Source organism: Leuresthes tenuis, unplaced genomic scaffold, assembly GCF_036924035.1.
Source record: "Leuresthes tenuis unplaced genomic scaffold, fLeuTen1.0.hap1 SCAF_11, whole genome shotgun sequence".
In the NCBI taxonomy this organism is placed as follows: Eukaryota; Metazoa; Chordata; class Actinopteri; order Atheriniformes; family Atherinopsidae; genus Leuresthes; species Leuresthes tenuis.
The window spans coordinates 24,079,603-24,100,267 of NW_027325365.1; the positions used below are offsets into that span (position 1 = coordinate 24,079,603).

Consider the following 20,665-nt stretch of genomic DNA (forward strand, 5'->3'; position numbering starts at 1 on the left):
TCAAATCTTTTAAAAACACACTGCACACCATGCTGATATATGCCAAGTTTTCAGATAATAGCTCTTCAGGAATAACCTTGTTGGTGAAAAAAATATACTATTTTATGTCTGTCAAACTGTTTTAACATTATTCGCAGATACAACAAAAAAAAGTCTTTGTGACACAAAGTGACAAAAGATCTTATTTTCTATTGGTTCTTTGCTAAGTTTTCCATTATGTGTTGACACAAGACTGACTCATACCTTGATTTAGGTTCTTTTTTATGCTTGAATGATTCAGAGGTCAGAGTTAAGTAGGTTAACAAAAAAAAACATATTCCTATGAAAATGGAAAGGTACAAGGACTGGACTGAAACTGAGTGAAAAAGCTGCCAATGTTCAAAGAAAGACGTTCAGAGAGACTGGAGAACTATTCCTCAAGATACCTTTAAAAGTCTGGCTGCTTGGAAGAAAATATAAAGAAATGAGTCATTTCAACCAGGATCCGGTTAACAATGTGTCAAACACACATAGCAGTCTAAGGAATAAAATTCATGGATAAGATGTTTGCAAATTGTAAAAACCACATTCAGGAGAGTAGTTAAAAATAAAATTGAAGGTGTTTAAGAGACATGTCAGCAGCAACATGCTGGCCCTTGGTTATAAAAGGGTAAGGTTCGCTCTCTACTAAAGGTTTGACCACCATTCTTGGAAAATAATGTCCCCAGATTTGATATTTGAGGGTGAATCTCTCACACTTGACAAAACATTTGTAGATAAACAAATACATTTAAAATCATATCTCAGGGTGGAGGACTCCAATGAGTGTCTTGGTATTTTTAGGGAGCATGTAAAGCACTTAATTGCATTATTGTAAACATAACAACAGCATGGTGACACATGTATTTTAATTTCAAAGGCAACAGAAAGGCAGCAATGCCCATCAATTTGGGAAGGGTTAGAAGGCTATTTCCTATCAATGTGTAGTCTATCAGTCTACGGTGAGAACAATCAAGTGAGGTTTGGTGAAAACCAAACACAGCATATCAGTGCATGGTGGAGGGCTGATGATCTGGGCTTGTTTTGCAGCCAGAGGACCTGGGCACCTTGCAGTCATTGAGTCCACCATGAACTCCTCTGTATACCAAAGTATTCTAGAGTCACATGTGAGGCCATCTGTCTGACAGCTAAAGCTTGTCTGAAACTGGGTCACCAACAGGACAATGATCCCAAACACAGCAGCAGATCTACAACAGAATGACTGAAAAATAAAATAATCAGGATGTTGTAATGACCCAGTTAAAGTCCAGACCTCAGCCTGATTGAAATGCTGTAGTGGGACCTTAAGAGAGCTGTGTATAAATGAATGCCTTCAAAACTCAATGAGCTGAAGCCACATTGTAAAGAAAAGTGGGTCAAAATTCCTCCACAACAATTTGAGAGGCTGATAACATCACAGAGAAAAACATTACTTCAAGTTGCTAATGAATCCTGAGGTGTTTTTCACAAACTGCTTCTGCATTTTGGGTAGAGTTTTGTTACATAGCATCTGTGTAATATGTCATGTGTTGTACATCTAAGATTATACTCACCTAATTTCAAGACCTGATGAGGTCCAGGTGGTCTTTTTCTTTGTTCTGTCCTGATACAGAGAACCCTAGACTTGAAAATTTGGTGTGTTTCCGTTTGCCATGACTGTATGGTTAAATGTCTGGAAGGGCAGATTATAAAGTTAATCCACATGTGTGCATGTTTGAGCTTTTTCCTGAATGGGGCTCCAGGGAAATGTGGAGGCCATTAGCATACGATTGACTTAGTTTTCGTAATCATCAAACTAGCGTGTGACTCCTTATGCTCTATGAATGGATGGATGGACGTAATGTTTCATCATAAGGTAAAGATGACCACCCAGAACAACTCTGTATTCATTGTTATAGCGATCCCTCCCTTTAAAGGTGAACAAGTGGTTCCAACCATGCCAATAAAATCTCTTCCACAGCATCACAGTGCCACGAGATTCCCTCACAGTGGAGCTCAGGGGTTACTATAAAGCAAATAAAGTTGTCAGTAAAAAGGCTTTAAATAAATGTCAGTGCATGGTGGAGGGCTGATGATCTGGGCTTGTTTTGCAGCCAGAGGACCTGGGCACCTTGCAGTCATTGAGTAAATGTACTACCTGCTCAGAACTGAACGCCAACGTTAGCAACCAGCTGTTAAAGAGAGTGGAGCAGGTCCTCATACAAACGTTTTGCGTGATAATATGAATAATAATATGATAATATGAACCTTTGCATTATTCCTGCTTGCTTCCAACGATTATCTCATGCTTGATGATCGATTTAGGATTGTTTTCAGCTATAACATTATACCCACACACATGGACACCTGTCACCACCAGGAAGCAAAGTTAGAACAGCTACTACTCAGGACTTGAACAGAAATATGTGGGTGCTTGTGATTCCTTTGATCTCTTATTACACTTCTGCATAAATACGCCTTCAACAGATGAGGAGGAAATTATATTCTGTTTTGGAGAACAATAAACATCCTCTCCACTGCATCCTGGCAACAGAGGAGCAGCTGCAGTGAGAGGCTCATCTCACTGCAGCTGCAGGACTGAGAGGTTCAGGAGGTCCTTTGTCCCCACAGTCATAAGGCTTTTTAACTGTGCTTTTTAAATGTATTTATTTATTATTGTTGTTGTTATTGTTCTAATATACAATCATTGTAGATATTTAAAAAATATATTCTAAAAATAAAAATTATAAACTAATTTTGAATTTCCCCCACAGGGGGATGAGTAAAGTATTTTTCTATTCTTCTTTCTATTCTAATATGATCCGATTCCACAACTAACCGAAGAGTTTACACTGATTCATTATAGCAAATGGAATCACATTTAATGGAAGTGTTTTATGGTAATAAAACAGGTGATTCTAAAGGACTTCAGGCCAGAAAAAGCTGCAAAACCATTTGAAACAGTGGTGGTACTATCATGATTTAGGCCTATTTTCTTGCTTCTGGGCCCATACATCTTGTAACCATTAATTGCACAATTACTTTGAACTATACACGCAAATTCAAAAGAAAATGTACCTCACAATAAGTTGGTTGTATAGAAACAAGCCCAAGTGCAAATGTTGTTCTACAAAGTTAATGATTTGAGATGGCCGAGTAAAGGTCCCAAGCTTAATCCGACAGAAATACTGAATCGCTTAATGTGAGCAAACACGCCGGCATCCCAGAGCTGAAAGGGTTGAGTGCAGTGGAGTGGGCTAAAATTCCTCTAAGCTGGTGTGCAGGACTGATCAACATGTTACGGGAAACATTCAGTTTCAGCTATTGTTGCTTGAGCAAATTCTAAATGGCACAAACTTCCAAGCACCACAGCACAGTCGCAAAAAAGTTGAGTTAAACTGAAAGAATTAAAGTGAGCACGGCCGTACTGTACTATTAGTTTGGCAAGAAACAGATTCAAAAGACTCATAGAAAACTTTTTACAAAACAACACTTTTGGATGTCAAAGGGAGAACTACAAGATGGATATTGAAATTTTATATAATCAAACTAAAAAGTAGATCCGCGCAGAAACAAAGGATTTAACATTCCACAGTGTCCTGAAGGATGGTAAAGTTACGCTGATACAGAGGGAAACAAAGCAAGAGATCAAATGAAAACATATTCTTTTTTATGTATAAAGACAAGAAATTAACTGAGAATATTCAATCTAGTCCAGTCTTCTCACCCAAAGAATGATCATGTCATACTTTTCTGAATGCACACGGAATATCTGTAATTTACAAATCTACTTGCAGCTCAATTACAATAACTAAAACCACTACAAATGACCTGCTATCATTCATAATTACTATGTCTACCACCGTGCTGATTATACAATCAAAAGACCCGTTAAAAGGGGATGAGAGGAATGGGCATCTTTTCATTAACAGAAGATATCTCACAAGCTCTTTGATGAGCATTGATATCCGTCTGCACAGTGGGGAGGGGACAGAAGCATGGCCCCCACTGACTGCTTTGAACTCATCTCTGGCATCATTAGTGAATGATGACAGTGATTAGAGGAGAGAAGGCCTTCGTGCCAATTTTCATACGGAAAAACAAGGCAAGAAGTGCAGGACAATTGCACGGTTCAAATGCAAAGTGCCCCAGAGTGACAAATTCCACCTCTTTAGTCAGTGGACAGTGAATAACCATGCTGGTGCCAAAGCCTCTTTGAATAAAACACATCACGATGCATTGCTGCTCAATGGTTAGAAGGAAATTAATTATGAAGCAAGTATGGCATTATGAAATTTGATATTTTGAAGCTGTATGATTATTCTAGTTCTTTTAAGTTACAAAATTTTCTGCACAGAGCTTCTTACATTATATCAAAAGGTCTTAAATGATCAATTTGAAAAGCTGTATGTGACTCATTAGATTAGCATTTCATTTAAGGTTTCAGGAAGATTACTGCATTTTCAAAATCAGCCTTTAAATACTACTATAAAAGAGTAGTATTTAAATATACTGAAGGAACCTGCAGCTTCATTCCGTAATAACACGGAGAGGTTTTACACCGGAACTGTGCTGACAACAGGATGGATTTTATCATTATATGTGTTTTATACATATATATATACATATATGTGTTTTATATATGTGTATACATATATATATATATATACACTTTATAGATCCATGAAAATACACCTGCCAATCTTTAAATAGCACACAGAGATCTGTGAGTTGGATTTTAGTTGAAGTTCAACCATATGTGATCAAATCAATTCAGCTTAATGTAAAATGAGAATCGTCATCTTTGGTCATCTGATTTTTGTCCATTATCTACTATCAACTGTCATGTCTGTTAGTTTTGTTACGTTTTAAGTACCTGTTTAGTTTTGCCATGGTTTTCCTCAGTCACGCTTGCCCTTGTCATCAGCTTCACTCACGTCACCCGTGTTTCTCCCCTCAGCTGCACTCCATCCCCATTCACCCTCCCAGTCTTTAGTTTCCAAGTTTTCTCATGCCCATTGCCAGATCCTCACTGTCACTGATGCCATGTCACAGATACCTTTGTCAAGTCAGGTTTGTCCATGTTTTCACAGTCATAGTATAATATAGTTTGGCTAATTTTTTTTCATAGTTTAGGTTTTGTATTCCGGCTCAGCTGCGCTTTTTGTTCTATTTTGGAATAAATCAAGTGTTTTCTGTGAAATATCTGCATCCGGGTCCTCCTTCACCACGTCACCACAACCAACGTGACATCAACCTTACAGTCTCAAAATAGCACGGATGTGTGCTAGCTTAACATTAGCCAACAGCTGGTTTCCATGACTGTTTTTGATGTGCTTTTAGAAGTATGTGGAAAAAGAAACGGTGTATGCAAGCAATAAAAATTGTAAAATAATGTTTTGCTTATGTGCAAAAAAGTGTGGGTGTGTGCTCACATGAGGGGGTTTTTGCTTGTTTCGGGAATAGAGGAAACGGGAACAACTTTGCAAATTGTGTCAGACCTGATTTAAAATTAAAATGACTGACTCCCTCGCCATTTCTGGTCTAAGCCGGTAAAAAATACTAAGATAACTGATTTAATAACCTGTAATTTCACAGTAAAAGTCATTTCTGAAGCAGAGCTCACCCCAGCTCTGCTTTTCCTATTGTGGCTGTCCACCGCAGTGTTTTTTTTTTTTTTTTTCACACCCTGACGTTTGTTTCCAGTTAGACAAACTACTTACTCTATTGAATGACAACTACTAGCAATGAAGCCTCTGATGATATCATAGAGCCAAGTGTATTCACTTCAGACCAGAAATGTGATTTTTTTTTTAAGCTTTTCAAAAAATGGCATCAACCTTTGTTAGTGAATGGAAACCTGGCTACTGACTAGTGGTGATAATGTTTGGGGGTGAGTTTTTTCCCCCAAAGAAATCTTACCACTTGTTAAAAAAAAAAAACAACACGTAAACAATCCATATTCAAAGCTTGTGAAATAAGTATATCATATGTTTATATATGTATATATCATATATAAATATATCATGTAAGAAATGAAAAAGTTAAAATAAAAATGATTTCAAATTGTGTACTTTTAAGCACGTTTACATAAACTTTTTGGACATCATAACTGACTGAGTTAGTACATGAATAACTGTAGGAGAAGAGAGGAAAAGCAGGACAGAGGAATAATGTGCCGAAGTGAACAGACTGCAGAGGGAGCTCACCTGTTGTTCAGCGTCTTCCTCATCGCTGCTGATCTTCAGGTCATCCTCCAGCATCCTGCACACAGACAAAGGGACATGTTTTATTGCAGCCATGACCTCCTGCCTTCTTGTGTTAGTCAGTATATGGCAAGTTGTGATCTGCAGTCCCCTTTGAAGAGACTTTCTGGTGAACTGATTAATTACACAGCAAAAAGCAGTGCCGGTGGTTCATGTTGGGGAATGAGGAAGTGGAAATTCACAACTAAAAACCTACCAGATGTTCAGCTTTTAGAGCTCGGAAAGACAAGCCAGTTTGTTTTTTCACCTGGAAACTTTCTGTCTGACAACTGCTACAGCCAAGAATTCCTTGGAAACAAGAAGACATGCTCGGCTGAGATCAGACTATCATTTGTATTTTACGCCGATGTTTCAAAGTGTTTCTAATTGGAAAACAAGAAGCCGGTCATTACCCCATTTCTTCTATTTGTTGTGTTTGATCTACTCTCTTTATGGTAGAGATCAAATTCCAAGAACAGCTATAAAAATGATATACATGGCACTGTCGAAAACATGAACTCCCTCACAGCATCACCTGCTCTTTACCACACAAATTATTCACTGTTTATATGCGTTGGCAAGTTGCTGTGTTTTATTCCTTTATATAAACCCTCCACACAAACTACTATTATTTTAAGCTGGCACTGCTATTGTTATGACAGGAGAATCCCCTAAAGGGATTTTTACTGCCTCACGAACCACTTTTGTCAGTGTGTGCGCCGCTAAAAACACACTCCCCAGTGTCGTGGTGTTTTCGGATGGGGCCATATGAGTCCTGAATAACTGAAGCACAATGAGAAAAAGCTGTGCTGATAAGGAGTACAGTGCAGCACCGCCGATGGTAGATATGTTTGAATGAATGAATAATGGATTCATATTTTATTTCATAAGGAGGGACAGATGGAGAGAGGGAGATTGTGAGTGAGATGGAGATGATAATGATGGGGAAGTGAAGGGGGGAACGGAGAGAGGATGGGAAGCGTGGCAGGGACATGAATAAAATGCACGAGTGAGAATAAGCACCTATGAGGATAGACACAGAGATAAATGAGATATGGAGTTAAGCATAAATGACACACGGAGCTGAGAAAGCGGAACATCAAATTTATACTTGGTGCAAATTCTCTTAATTGCATTTATAAAATGGAGTCCTTTACTGCTTGAATCAAAGTGCTCCAGTAGTGGAGCTCCACTGCGTGTGGACGTTTGGCTGAAACGACGTTAATAATTACTAAAGCCAAATCAAAGGAATGCTCGGTAAGCGCTCAACACGGAATTTTCTAAAGCACATTGCCTGAGACTGCGAAACTAAATATGCGCATTAGCTGACTCTGAACTGAGTCTGAACAGGCAGCTCACACACACACACACACACGTTGAGCCAATTCCTGCTTCAAACACTGAACCATGTATGCAACTATTTCATTTAACTATGTTTCAATGCTTCACACTTAATCGAATGCCTTGAATTTTCTTGAAATGACTTATGGCTAGCTGTAGTTTTGTTGTTGAAACAAACTGTAATGGTAAAAATATTGTTCAAAAGAACAAATTCGATGAATTGACAAAAGTCAGTGACATGGATGAACATTGAAAGAGCGTGCCAGTGAGGGCGAGTCCTAAGGAGCAAAGAATGGAGAGGTTAAGCTCTAGTTCACTCTTACTAACCTACTAACTACTAATCCTTCTCTGGGAAGGCCTTGCTTATGTCAGGCTGACAATGCCAAACCACAGATACTACGACATGAAACGACATCAACTGGTCTTTGTTGTTCCCAAACACGCACGGAGTGCTGGTTAAGGACGTGTTCACGCAGCACAGTGCTAAACGTGCAACTGTCCAAGCTGCAGCATGCATAAAAATCAAGACAAGCTGGTGTTAAAGAAAAACAACGGGTTTTTCTATCACTTGAATACAAGGTCTAAAGAAATTGAATATCATTGCATTCTGTTTTAGGAACTGGTTGTTGTCTAGGTCGTGTATTCTTTTTTAATCTATTTTTTTACTGATGTGTTTTCTTCCATTTTAGGGCCTCTGTCCACATCGTGCTTTTCTCAGGCAGAAAGGTGCGACCGGGGCACTCGGAAGTGTTTAGCTCTGACTACGGGACACACATGGAGCAAGTTTATCCTCTGTTTTTACCTGTTGATCAGATGGAGAGTTTCTATCCACATGATTTGTTGTTTGGAGAAAAGTGTCCTTGATCAGCACCTTTTAGTGCTAAACAAAAAAGCCGAACAGTATGATAAAAGAGGACTTCTTCCCGAGCAGGACGCATATGCTTTCTCCCCGGAAAGGGAACAATTGGGTTAGCTTTTTGTTCACTTTGCTACATTTTGTGTTATTCTGTAACTGCTGCTTCCTGTGTTTGCTCCACACCTGTTTCATGTTCTGGTGATTATCCAACTGCTCTGCTCCTGCCATCCACACCTGGTTTTAATCTGTCGTTAGATACTGTTTGTATACAGTACTCCTCGGTTTTTGTTGCTCTCTGTCAGATTGTCTAAGTTCCAATGAGACAAGCTCTCAAGGTTCGATCCACATGTTTTCTCTGCGAGTCCATGCCTCTAGCTGGCTCGCTCTTGCCTGTGTTGTTTCCTTCTGGATTTTTGACCCTTGGAATTTTTGATTATGTGACACTTGATGCTCTGTTGTGTTTATTTTAATTATTTTATATTTATCCCCACTTAGCTCCTATTTGTTTAGTTTGCCATTGAAAAACGATGACTGACTAATGCTTTGCATAATACACCTGGTTCCCATCCTGTTACACATCTCTGTGTCAACTGTTTGATTGCTTTGCTGGAGCTTCACTGTTTGAACTAGCCTTTTGCGTTTGCTGCAACAAGCCGCCGTTTTCATCAAAGCCATTCTGATAATGTATCACTAGCCTGGTACCAGAAATCTCCAAAATTCAAACATGATAGTCATTTAATAGCAAGGAAATGCATTTGAGCATTTAGTAACTAAAGGGACAGACGGTTCACAACAGCTATAACTGTTATGATTCTGAAATTTTAGTTTCCAATGATAATGATAGTGATTAGCAACTTAATGGGTTTTTTTCAGCTAATTTGTATGTCTCTATTACAATATGAGCCTACTAAAAATGTTATAAAGGAAAATGTTAAGATAAACTATAATGAAAATGTTCATGCCTTTGGCTTTCATAAACAAAAATGGTTAGACATACCACATCCACAACAGAAGACAGGTGTACAATGAGACGTAATTAACAAGGCCTGACCTCAATCAGATAGTCTATCATATGAAATGGTGCGGAAGTATACTAATTCTCTTACTTTCACACAAGTCTTGTCATGCATGTGAATTAAGATGATCATGACTATCATGCAAACGACATAATGATATAATTATATATAACAACTGTGATTATAAGATTGTTACTTGTGAAAGTCCAATCAACAACAATAGTACACTGTATCAGTGTTGAGTTTAGGCAGCTCAAAGGGGAATCAACACCCTATAGATACAGGATAAAAGTGACAGCAAAATAACCCATTAACAAGAAACATCTGGTTTTCTTCTGACCAGTCACCTGGTGGCGAATACTGAGCAAGTACTGAGTCTTTTCACCTGGAACAGCACAGAGAATTTAACCCATAACCCTGCAATTGTTAGCGGCTTGTTGTATCTATTGTCCGCCTCATTACAGGGCCGTGACTCAACATGCTGTTTCAGGAGGTGGACCAGCATAGAAACCCAGTTCCACACTATGGCCCTTTGTGTTTATGTGAGAGAGAGAAAAAAAAAGATAGAAGTGTTTCTTGGTTCCTGAGCCAGCAACATTAAAAAGCTGACTCCCTGCAGAAGAGGTTTAACCATTTCTTCCATGTTACTACCGTGCAGGCAGATTTCTGCACACCATGTGATTGGATCATAGTCTAATGAGACCTACACGCTTAACCCTAAATGATCTTAATTGTTCTAGAATAATTAAAGAGCACAGCTTTTTCTTTTTTCTTCCTATTGTGGAATAGACGCAGAGAACCTATTGGACGGGGATAACTGTTGGAGCTGTCTAAATGATTGACACAGAAAACCTTCAGAAAATAAATTACTCCTGAAGAAAGTTGAGGTAGGCCCATTATTTCAAACAATTTATGAGCATTATGAGCACTGCAGAGTAACCCACAAAACCTGCAGTAAGCTAAGGATTGTGTTTAACCAAGAACTAAATAAAGCAGCAAATATGTTTGTATAGGGGATCAGATAAGTGATCAGTGGAAACAGCTGGGTTTTTCAATCATCCTTCTTTTTTTTAAAAGTGTGTTTGGATTTTTTTGGCACCACACTAACATATCATCTTCTTCCCTTTTTGAATTATACTAATTGTCTAAGGGACAATATGACAACAGGCACAGATGAAACAAAATTAAGCATGACAGTGCATTTGAAGGAAAGCAACCATTATCTAATTTGCCTCGAGTTACTGTTTAATTCTTACTCTTTTAAACCTCAGAACTTATTATGAATGGCTGTTTACTGATCTCATCCATCTTACTTTTGATTGTTTGTTTTTCTTGTTTTCAACTGAAAAAAATAACCTTAAAACATACTTAGCTGTAGAACAGCAGTTTTGCTAGCTAAAAATATAGTTTTGCTAGCTAAATGTTAAGCTACTTTTTTCATTTAAGACAAATATTGAAAAACAAAAGGAGAACTTTTAAACTTTTAAAAAAACATTTATACTTAGCTGGGGAGCATCAGTTTTGCTAGCTAAAAATGATTGTTAGCCATATAGCTAGCTCACATAACAACTAATGTTAGCGTTGATATGGCTGCTTCTGATGCCTGTTTCCAATAAATCTTTTTGAAATGAAAGAACTTTCTAACCTTAAGCGACATGTCCAAATTGAAAAAATTAATCCCAATGACAAAACAATGATTTATAAAGGACAGAAACACAATGTCTTGTGTAGCAGATTGGACTTTTTTATTTTTATTTAACCTTTATCATTGTTTAATTTAAAAAAAGATAGTTTGATGATGTATTGATGTCATTGACATCACTTTAGATTGAAAACAGCTGGGATTTCTAAAAGCTATTTGCTCTGATATAGGAGTATAGTATGGCATTTATGCTTTTTCTTATTATCATTATTATCATTATAAACATAACCAGAGACCCCTAAAAATTGCACTCAGCTTTTAAGATTCTTGATTTTGGATGTCATGCATTATAAGCTAGTTAAACAGTCATGCTAACTTTTCTTCTTTTCAGCATACATTATAGAACAAAAGCAACCAAGTTTAAATCTTCATGTTGCTTTTGCTATCTGCTTTTGATTCTGAAAAGGATAAAATCCTTCAGTGCCAAGTGAGTGTTGCCAAGCTATGATTGAACAATTTCTTCTTTAAGGTGTTTACAATTTCCAAAACAAAATCATTAAGCTTGTTATGGTCAAACACAGGATCAGAGAGGATCATGAGTCAGTTTTACAAGCCAAAATTTCTGCCTTCCCAGTCTCATCCTGCCATGAATCCTGCTTTACAGCTTTGTGAGTGATGTGGAATGGACTGCAGCCAGAGATGTTGCAATATGCTCCTGGCTCACGTTAAATTAATGGAGCTCCACTTTCTCGCTCTGATCCACACAATCTTTTTTTCCTCCTACCACCAGTGAATTCCATCCAAGAGTCAAGTTTAATTTTACCTTGAGGCAAATGCAGCAGCAGGTCAGAAATTATAAATTTATGTGTGCTTGTGAGTATGTGTGTCAGAGAGAGGTATACTCACGACTTCTGTGGTGCAGTTGGTGGTTTAGCACCAGGCTTGTTAGCTGATACAGTACATCGCTCTGCAACACAACAGAACACATTCAGTCATTCTATTCATTTTTCATGTGTCAAGGTTTGTCTGTGTGTGTGTGTGTGTGTGTGGGCTGATTGGTGTTTGACAAGAAGCCAGCTCACATTATAGTAGACTTGTAGCATTGTCACACTGGAAAATATGACACTGCTTTAGTGTTATTTAATGAGGCTCTGCGTGTGAGTGCTTTTGCTTTGCTTTGGTAACCAAAGTTTTGGTGAAAACACAACTTAAATACCCTTTAGCAATAAACTTTAAATCTAAGGAGATGCTTTATTTTTCCAAATGGCTGCTCAGACTTTTAAAACGTAATCTTTCGTCTGTGTTTTCTATGCTGGTCAGTCGTTTTTCTTCCTTTCTCACAGAAAAAGGAGAAATCTGCCAGAGGGGAAATATCACAGCTTTGTTAACTTAACAAACAAAGAACAACAACACTGGAGAAGCTCTTCAAGACCTGACCTTGACCCTCAAAAGCAACTACTGTATTAATCATTTACGGTGTAGCATAGGCCAAAATGTACTCAGGCACTTTGTTAGAATTTGCTATACAAACACGTGTGGATGTTCAGGGAGCAGCACCTTTGGTATCTCAGGTTGTGTTAGACCACTGTGGCAAATGCTGCATGATTATTGTTATGTGTGGCCAGGTAATGCCACACCTAGAGTGTTTTGTGTGCTGCTATTTCCCCGCCCTCTCCTTCCTCTGTGATTCCTCCTCCACAGGCCAGTAGACAATTAATAATCAGGTCGAGCATAAAGAGGGAGAGGAGGAAGGCCGCCGGCTCTCTCACTCTGGGAGCAGCTGCCACATGTATGGTTTGCTTTCTTTTGAGTAAATAGTTAACCCTTGTTTTTTTGTTATTATTCATCTGTTTTAGATGGCAGAGTTTTTTTTCTTATTTTAGTTTGAGTTGGAGACCGCCGGTGTTTTTGTTTTAGGTTATATATATATATTTTTTCAGTAAGTGGGGAAAACGCAGGGTGCGACGGCCCACTGCGTGGCTGGCCCTGTTTTCCCCCTTTTTGTTCCTTTTGGCCGGGGTCTCCATCTCTTTTTGGTTCATAACTTTATGGGTTAACCATTAACATTTTTTCCCTTTTTCCTTTTCAGTGGCAACTTTTTAATAAATAATCTTTTCTTTTTGCAAACATTGTGTGGTGTCCTTATATGTTATGGTCTCATTGAGCCTATGTGTTATTTTAATTTTATGAGGCTGTAACTATTATCATCTCAGTTTGTTTAAGGATATTGTTCCTAAAGCTGAATGAGAGAAAAAAGGTAAATCTCAACTCAAAGGTAGCTAACTGCAAACCCTTTCTCCAGAAAAGTTGGACAGTTTTCTAAAAATGCATTGGGAAAAAAAATGTATTTTGTATTTAGAAAATATGAAGAAATTTAGATTTTAATGCTAGTAAAGGGCTCAAAGAAAGCTGCGAGATTTATAGAATAAACAGATAAAAGTATTCAGGAGGATTCTACAATCAGCAGAGCCATTGGTGACAGGTGAGGGTGTCAGGATTGGGTATAAAAGCAGCGTCCATCAAAGGCTGAGGGGTAGATTTTTCACTTTACATTTAGCTCAAACTCTGCTTTGTTGTTACATCGTTTTTGGCATTATTTATCATTGAGGCACAGTGGGAAGGGGATGCCTGGCCCTGCTGCATTTGTGCATTTATGTTTATGCGTGGGCTCCTCTGCTACCACGCAATATTATGGAAGAAGATAGTTTCAAATCCTGCAGATTTATTGACCATGTTTTTACTCTCACTTGTTTGCAGATTTAAATTTTGTGTTTTACATGCCTTTGAAAATGGATGTGTGAAGGACATACAAGTGGGATGCAATGCCTGTGTGAGGAGAGCCCGTAAAGCAAGAGATTCTACATTTGTGCACATTTATTTGGAATGCTAGAAGAAGACAGAACTACTCCAAAGTTATGGTATTTCTAACTGACTGAAGTAAATCTAAGATAACCTAGAATCTCTACGTAAAAGGACTCATGCAATAGACATGGCCAGAGCACCAAAGCTTTTTGCAGCTCTTCATGTTTTGTTGTTTTTATTTGCATTTGTTTGCTTTTTTGTTGTATAAGACGTGCTAAAAGTTGTGTAGCTTGGATATGATTGTCCACATTTCCACCAGCACTGTCCCTGAGCAGAGACTCACCCACAGATTCCAATTCCCATGCCTTCAGTTTCTGTAATAGCTGTTTACATTAATTACAGGGGTGGACAGTAGGCTGCAGTGATAGCTGGCTGTAATCCTGAACCATGAAAAACATTTAACACATTCAAATGTAGTGAAACTCACAGCTCTTATGACACGAAAAAGCAAAAGTTTATTTGTAAAAGAAAATCCTCTAAGCAGACTTTTTTTTTACTTTTAAATCAAAGAGCACATCTTTAACTTTTTTATACTGATCAGGTAGGCAGGTCCATGCTTATGCATCCAGCGCTGTAACAGGAAACGAACTGCACCCGTGTCATTGGTAAATTATAGCCTCCTGATTATCAACATATCCGCTTATTTGAGACTCTACACTAATTTGTGCTGCTCCTGGTAGACCTCTTTGGTCATTAGTGAAATGAGTCGATTGTGCCTATATTTGTTAATCAGCGTTAGAACTTCAACCACAGAGCTGGATACTCCCAATGCTGTTAATTGTTTGTGTTGTCACCTGGCATTAACGTTTGATCTGTGCTGGGATTCATTATTTAGATAATAACACCAGATCTTTGGGCCTTCTTGTCAACTCTTGGCACTAATTAATGTTCTAATTAACTAAAATTTAGTCTGCACTGTGATGACGTCTTTACATGTAAACAAACACAACACATCCATGGTCAAATTACTTTTCTTTCCTTTCTTTTATGGCTTTTCCAGTGTTAATTATCACAGTGCTTGCGCGTGAGTGTTTACGCTGGGAAACTTACTCTGGGCGTTGTAGCCTGAGGTCACATGCTGTGGCTCCTAGAGAGGGGGAGAGGAAGGAGAGAGTAAACCAGAAAGAGAAGTGAGTTGAATGAATAAAACAACAGAATTCATTATTGATATCACAGGAGTACAATGATGCCGTTACACAGAAGTCGGACTTTCCCGCGCTGACGCGCCATCTTGTTTTTGAAAACTCACAGGACAGATCGGTGTGATGCTGGAAGCTAATAGCATCAACATACTAGGATTCAATAACCATTAGCTTTAACGCCTCTGAGTTTTTTTTAGTTCAAGGTATTTGTATTGTTAAACACTGGCTGGCTGCCTCAATGGAGCTGATCTTTGAGAGACCAAGTCAGACACAAACACTTCCCGACTGGGAGAATGCACATGACATCATCAGAGAGTGCACGGTTACACCCACAGAGAGGCAAAAAGACACTTGATTCAGTGACCGTGGACTGTTTGTTAGGCCATTACCAATATGACTTGTGCTGCATTCATGTGCCCTTATTTTGTCAGATAAATGTTTCAGATCCACAATGCCCTGTTTGGTCCAAGCTGTGTCTCCTCCAAAAAGTAATCACGGGGACTAGCCGTTGGCCGTCTTTTTGTTGAAACCAAGTAATAGAAAAGCTGCGATTTTGATACCCGTCCTTTTGTGTGATTTAAATATCCCTTGGTCGATGTACCCCAAGTTTCTTCACTGCAAGTTCACAACTAAAATGTTAGATATTATAAATCAGGAGGGTAAATGGTCAGAAACTGCAATAAAGGGACACAAAGAATGCAAGCCTAAATATCTGTCTGTGTCCTTCTCACCTCAATTTTGCTGACAAATCCCCCTTTGAGGTGGACCAGGCATCTGGGCTTTTATATGCCTTCAGGCTTTGTTTTTGTTTTTTTGAATTTCCCAATGTAGAAGCGAGATGCATATGATAATAAACCAACTTGATTTCTGGCCAGGCGTTCATGTCTGCCACTCCTGATCAAGGCCAACAGCCTTTACTTTATAATGATATTCACATTTTATGCTCCCAATCCCATAACTAGCATTGGCAGCCATGTCGAATTTTCTCATTCTGTTTATTTTCTGTGCTGCGCCACACTTTTTTAAACCCTTCTGTCAGAGCATTAACTGTTCACAACAAAACGGACAAGACCATGATGAGTTAATGGTACAAAAAATGAGTCTTTTGAGTATCCAGACTTCTTGTTCTATTATTGGCTGAGCCACCATGTTTATTAACTGGCAGCTGGGAAGCCTGTTAGCATTTTTCCCTTTGTTAATCATATCAGCAACGTGACAGAAGCGCATTATATTAAAGAAGATTAAATAATTACAAGAAAAGACCTTATCTCAGTTATGCAGTGTAATTATGAAACTAGATTAGATGTTGAACACACTGAAGGCCTTATGGCCTGTTTTACTTGTCTGTCCTAAAGGCTATTTAAGCAGTGAACATGAACTTGCTGTATAATGTTGCCATGGATAGAGTGGCTTAACATATGGACTGCAACTGCAAATTTTCAATCTGTTTAAGCTGTAAATATTGATTATTTAGCCCTTAACAATCCATTATTGCTGTGCATGCAAACTCTTCCAAGAATGATCGTATTAGTAGGGATGTCCCGATCTGATCAGAAGCTCAGATCGAGGTCCTGATCAAGACCTTTTTAACTGATGGAGGCTACTGCTCAGCTGCCGCATTGTAATACCGCTGCTTTAAAGCCTTGTTGTGAGACCCCCATAACATGTCTGCTGTGAGGAAGTACTTTAAACTGGGAAATGAGAGCAGCCCGAGAGGCTCTTACAACGTCTGCAGTTTGAGCATTTCGTGGGGCGGCAGTACAAGACCTAAATTCAATAATACCAGTTTGTCGAGTCATCTAAAGTTTAAACATGTGGCTGAATACAAGGAGTTCACTCAGTCTGAGTTGAATCTGCACACACTGGAGGAAACTTCATCTCTTTGGACGACTAGCCAATTGCTGTGGTTGAAAATTTGGTGCTTCGTCATCTTTTGGAGCTTTGGGAGCCACGATAAGCCCTGCTGAAGGTACAGCATGAACAAATGTTCTTTCCTTACTGCACTGCAGAATAACTGAGGTGTGTAGTTTACAATTGGGTGCTGTAGGAAAATATAAGTATTGGATTAAAACTCAGTATACTCAACTCTAAAATGACTGGTATCGGTATTGGGGACAAAAAAAATAAAAAATCTGTACATCCCTACTCATTAATCTGTTTTAATGATCTGAGAATATTCATTTTCCTGGGCCACTTTTTGGTATCTTTCAGGCCTTAACAAAACTGTTGATAGTGATTAAAGAAATAGAAATATTAAAGTTTTCGATTAACAACAAGTTGTAAACCAACATTAAAACACTGTGGGGACCTTTGAAGGCCAAGTCATTCGCACAAGTGTGTCCCTTCGCAATGAGCCACTTACAGTTATGAATATTAGTACGTTGCACAGACTGAGGTAGCTCTAACTGTATGTGGCATTAGATCTGATTAAAAAATCAGATCTAATGAGGGGACGGAAAAGTTTCTACACTTGGCTTTTTATTAGTCACCAATATGTGTCTGTGTGCAAGTGGTAAGTTTTCAGCTGTTCATGACAGCACACGCAACCGGTTTGTAATCCCATAAAGAATGTGCATTAATAACGCTTAATGTGAGCAGATACTAAGCTTTTACAACGATGACTCAAGGTGCTCAGAGTGAGATAGTGAAAGTGTGCACATACCTTGCTGGGGATGGGGAACTTGGTCTGATCAGCTTTCCCAGGAGTGTGTATGGCTGTGAGTGGAGGAGGCCAAGAATGGGTCATCTCCTGAACACATAAACATATATCTTTATTATATTGTTATGAAAGATTTCCGCAAAGCAGTTTAATGTTAGCATTTCTGCCATAATGGCTAAATAAAGTGGATAACTCAGACTAAAGGAAAGTTACCTCTTATGCTGCATCTATCTGATGAATAACAATAATGGCAAAAGTTTAGTTAATTGGAGGAAAGGGATTGCTTCTCCAACATCGTCGGAGCAGAGGAGTGGAGTCAGCATTCAATCAAGGTTGTGCCCTGCCATCCCCATCGGAGCAGGCTTTAATACAACTTATAGTATAAACCGAGAGGTGCACGGAGAGCGTGTGGCACACTGGGGATCGGTGTGCTGAGGGTGAGTTAAGTGCAGAACTGTGTAAATTACAAAAAAAAAAAAAAAGCTGACTCCAGTTTGCTGCATAAAAACTCAGCAGCACAGCAGCGGCAGGCTCCCCTCTCAATTATTTTAATCACACAGTCTTCTCAGTTCAATCCCAGCCTCAATATCCAGAAGCCTCAGATTAGTTAACAAGAAAAAGATACGTGTGGTGGGTTGTAGCATGTAGAATTAGTTTTTGTTTAGGGTTGTCCCTTTCTCACAAATGGTCAAAAAGGGGGTGGACATATTTGGAAATCTCACAAAGAGAAGTGTTTATAAAAAAGATCAGTAGGTAGTTAAGAACATTAGCACTTTTTTTTCTTTTGCAGACACACACATACTTTTATAAATAGCCATCACTTGAGAGCTGAATTATTTGTAAGTTGTACACTATACTGCAAAAAGAATTCACTCATCTGCCTTTACACGCATATGAACTTAAGTGACATCCCATTCTTAATCCATAGGGTTTAATATGACGCCGGCCTTTGCAGCTATAACAGCTTCAACTCTTCTAGGCAAGATTTCCACAAGGTTTAGTGTGTTTATGGCAATTTTTAACCATTATTCCAGAAGTGCATTTGTGAGGTCAGACACTGATGTTGGACAGAAGGCCTGGCTTGCAGTCGCTAATTCATTTCAAAGGTGTTCTATTGGGCTGAGGTCAGGACTCTGTGCAGGCCAGTCAAGTTCTTCCTCACCAAACTCGCTCATCTATGTCTTTATGGACCTTCCTTTGTGCACTGGTGCACAGTCATGTTGGAACAGGAAGGGGCCATCCCAAAACTGTTTCCACAAAGGTGGGAGCATGAAATTGTCCAGAATCTCTTGGTATTCTGAAACATTCACAGTTCCTTTCACTGGAACTAAGGGGCCAAGCCCAGCTCCTGAAAAACAACCCCACACCATAATCCCCCTCCACCAAACTTCATACTTGGCACAATGCAGTCAGACAAGTACTCCTGGCAACCACCAAACTCAGACTCCTCATCAGATTGTCAGATGGAGAAGTGTGATTCGTCACTCCAGAGAACACGTCTCCACTGCTCCAGAGTCCACTGGCGGCGTGCTTTACACCGCTGAATCTGGCGCTTTGCATTGCACTTGGTGATGTATGGCTTGGATGCAGCTGCTCGGCCATGGAAACCCATTCCATGAAGCTCTCTATGCACTGTTCTTGAATTAATCTGAAGGCCACATGAAGTTTGGAGGTCTGTAGCGATTGACTCTGCAGAAAGTTGGCAACTTCTGGACACTATGCACCTCAGCATCCGCTGTCATTTTACGTGGCCGACCTCTTCGTGGCTGAGTTGCTGTCATTCCCAATTGCTTCCACTTTGTTATAATACCACTGACAGTTGACAGTGGAATATTTAGTAGACAGGAAGTTTCATGAGTGGACTTGTTGCACAGGTGGTATCCTATCACCGTACCATGCTGAAATTCACTGAGATCCTGACATGACCCATTCTTTTACAAATGTTTGTCTAGGTGCTGATAATTGGAACACCTGAATTAAATTATTTGGATGGGTGAGTGAATACTTTTGGCAGTATAGTGTATTTCAGTCTTAAGTTGTTTACGTGCAGCAAAACTCCAACATTAGCCAACATCAGCCTTTGGTGTTAACACACACACATTCACAGTCACTGCCATACAGCCGGTCACTAGGCCAAAGAGACTGAATTTCCAGTCATGCAACTCTTCACCCCCTCTGGAGTGGATGACTCATATTGATTCAATGACGCATTTTTGCATTTGTGTTGGAAATGTGTGTGTGTCTGGGGGTGCATGAATAGGTAAGTTGAACCTTACAGAATGTTCGAGCACATGTGTGCGTTTTCCCTCTCTGCAGTCGTGCTGCGTTGCTCTGAAACATATGAATCATTGCTAGGCAACTGCTCTCTGACATCACCCTGTCCCTCCAAGAAGAGTTTCCCATGCTCTGACAGACGGGACCTTTGATTATGCCTGAACACACATGTCTATAAATGCCACATTACAGCCAGTACATGAATATGAGAGCGTAACATTATGAGTGACACTGTCACTGTGATTTTCCACTTATCATCTGTTAGTCATGCAGAATCTGCCATTTAGTACATCTTAACACAAACCCAAAAAATGAAAATGTACCCCCCCTGACAGTATCTGACAGCAGCTGAACATGTTAGTTTCATGTCTAAATCAGCACCATGGTCACCTTATCTTAAAAGTTGTGACTACGGATGATTAACAGAGGCAGGTGAAGACAAACAGTAATAGACTGAAACATTCCCTCCATGTTCAGAGCAATAAGAGAAGGTGAGGTGTGTGACTCTGCACCTGGAATATTGATGCATTCCCTCTGTATTCAGTATGTATTCAAGAATACCTGATATGTATTAATATGTGCAGATATTTAATGTGTATCCACTGATGCAAAATGAAAACAGGCAACCATA

The 20,665-nt window shown here is 39.1% G+C and overlaps 1 protein-coding gene across 3 annotated transcripts in view; it reads right to left on the reverse strand.

Moving 5' to 3' along the window:
• The window catches only part of aff2 (AF4/FMR2 family, member 2), a 179,445-nt gene that overhangs the window by 64,984 nt on the left and 93,796 nt on the right, over positions 1-20,665 (reverse strand). For all 3 annotated transcript variants that reach the window (XM_072396214.1, XM_072396213.1, XM_072396212.1), the window contains exons 6-9: positions 17,764-17,850; positions 15,010-15,046; positions 12,004-12,064; positions 6,207-6,261 (exon numbers count right to left, since the gene is read on the reverse strand). In XM_072396214.1, coding sequence (XP_072252315.1) covers positions 6,207-6,261; positions 12,004-12,064; positions 15,010-15,046; positions 17,764-17,850 — 240 coding nt within the window. The remainder of the gene's footprint in view (positions 1-6,206; positions 6,262-12,003; positions 12,065-15,009; positions 15,047-17,763; positions 17,851-20,665) is intronic.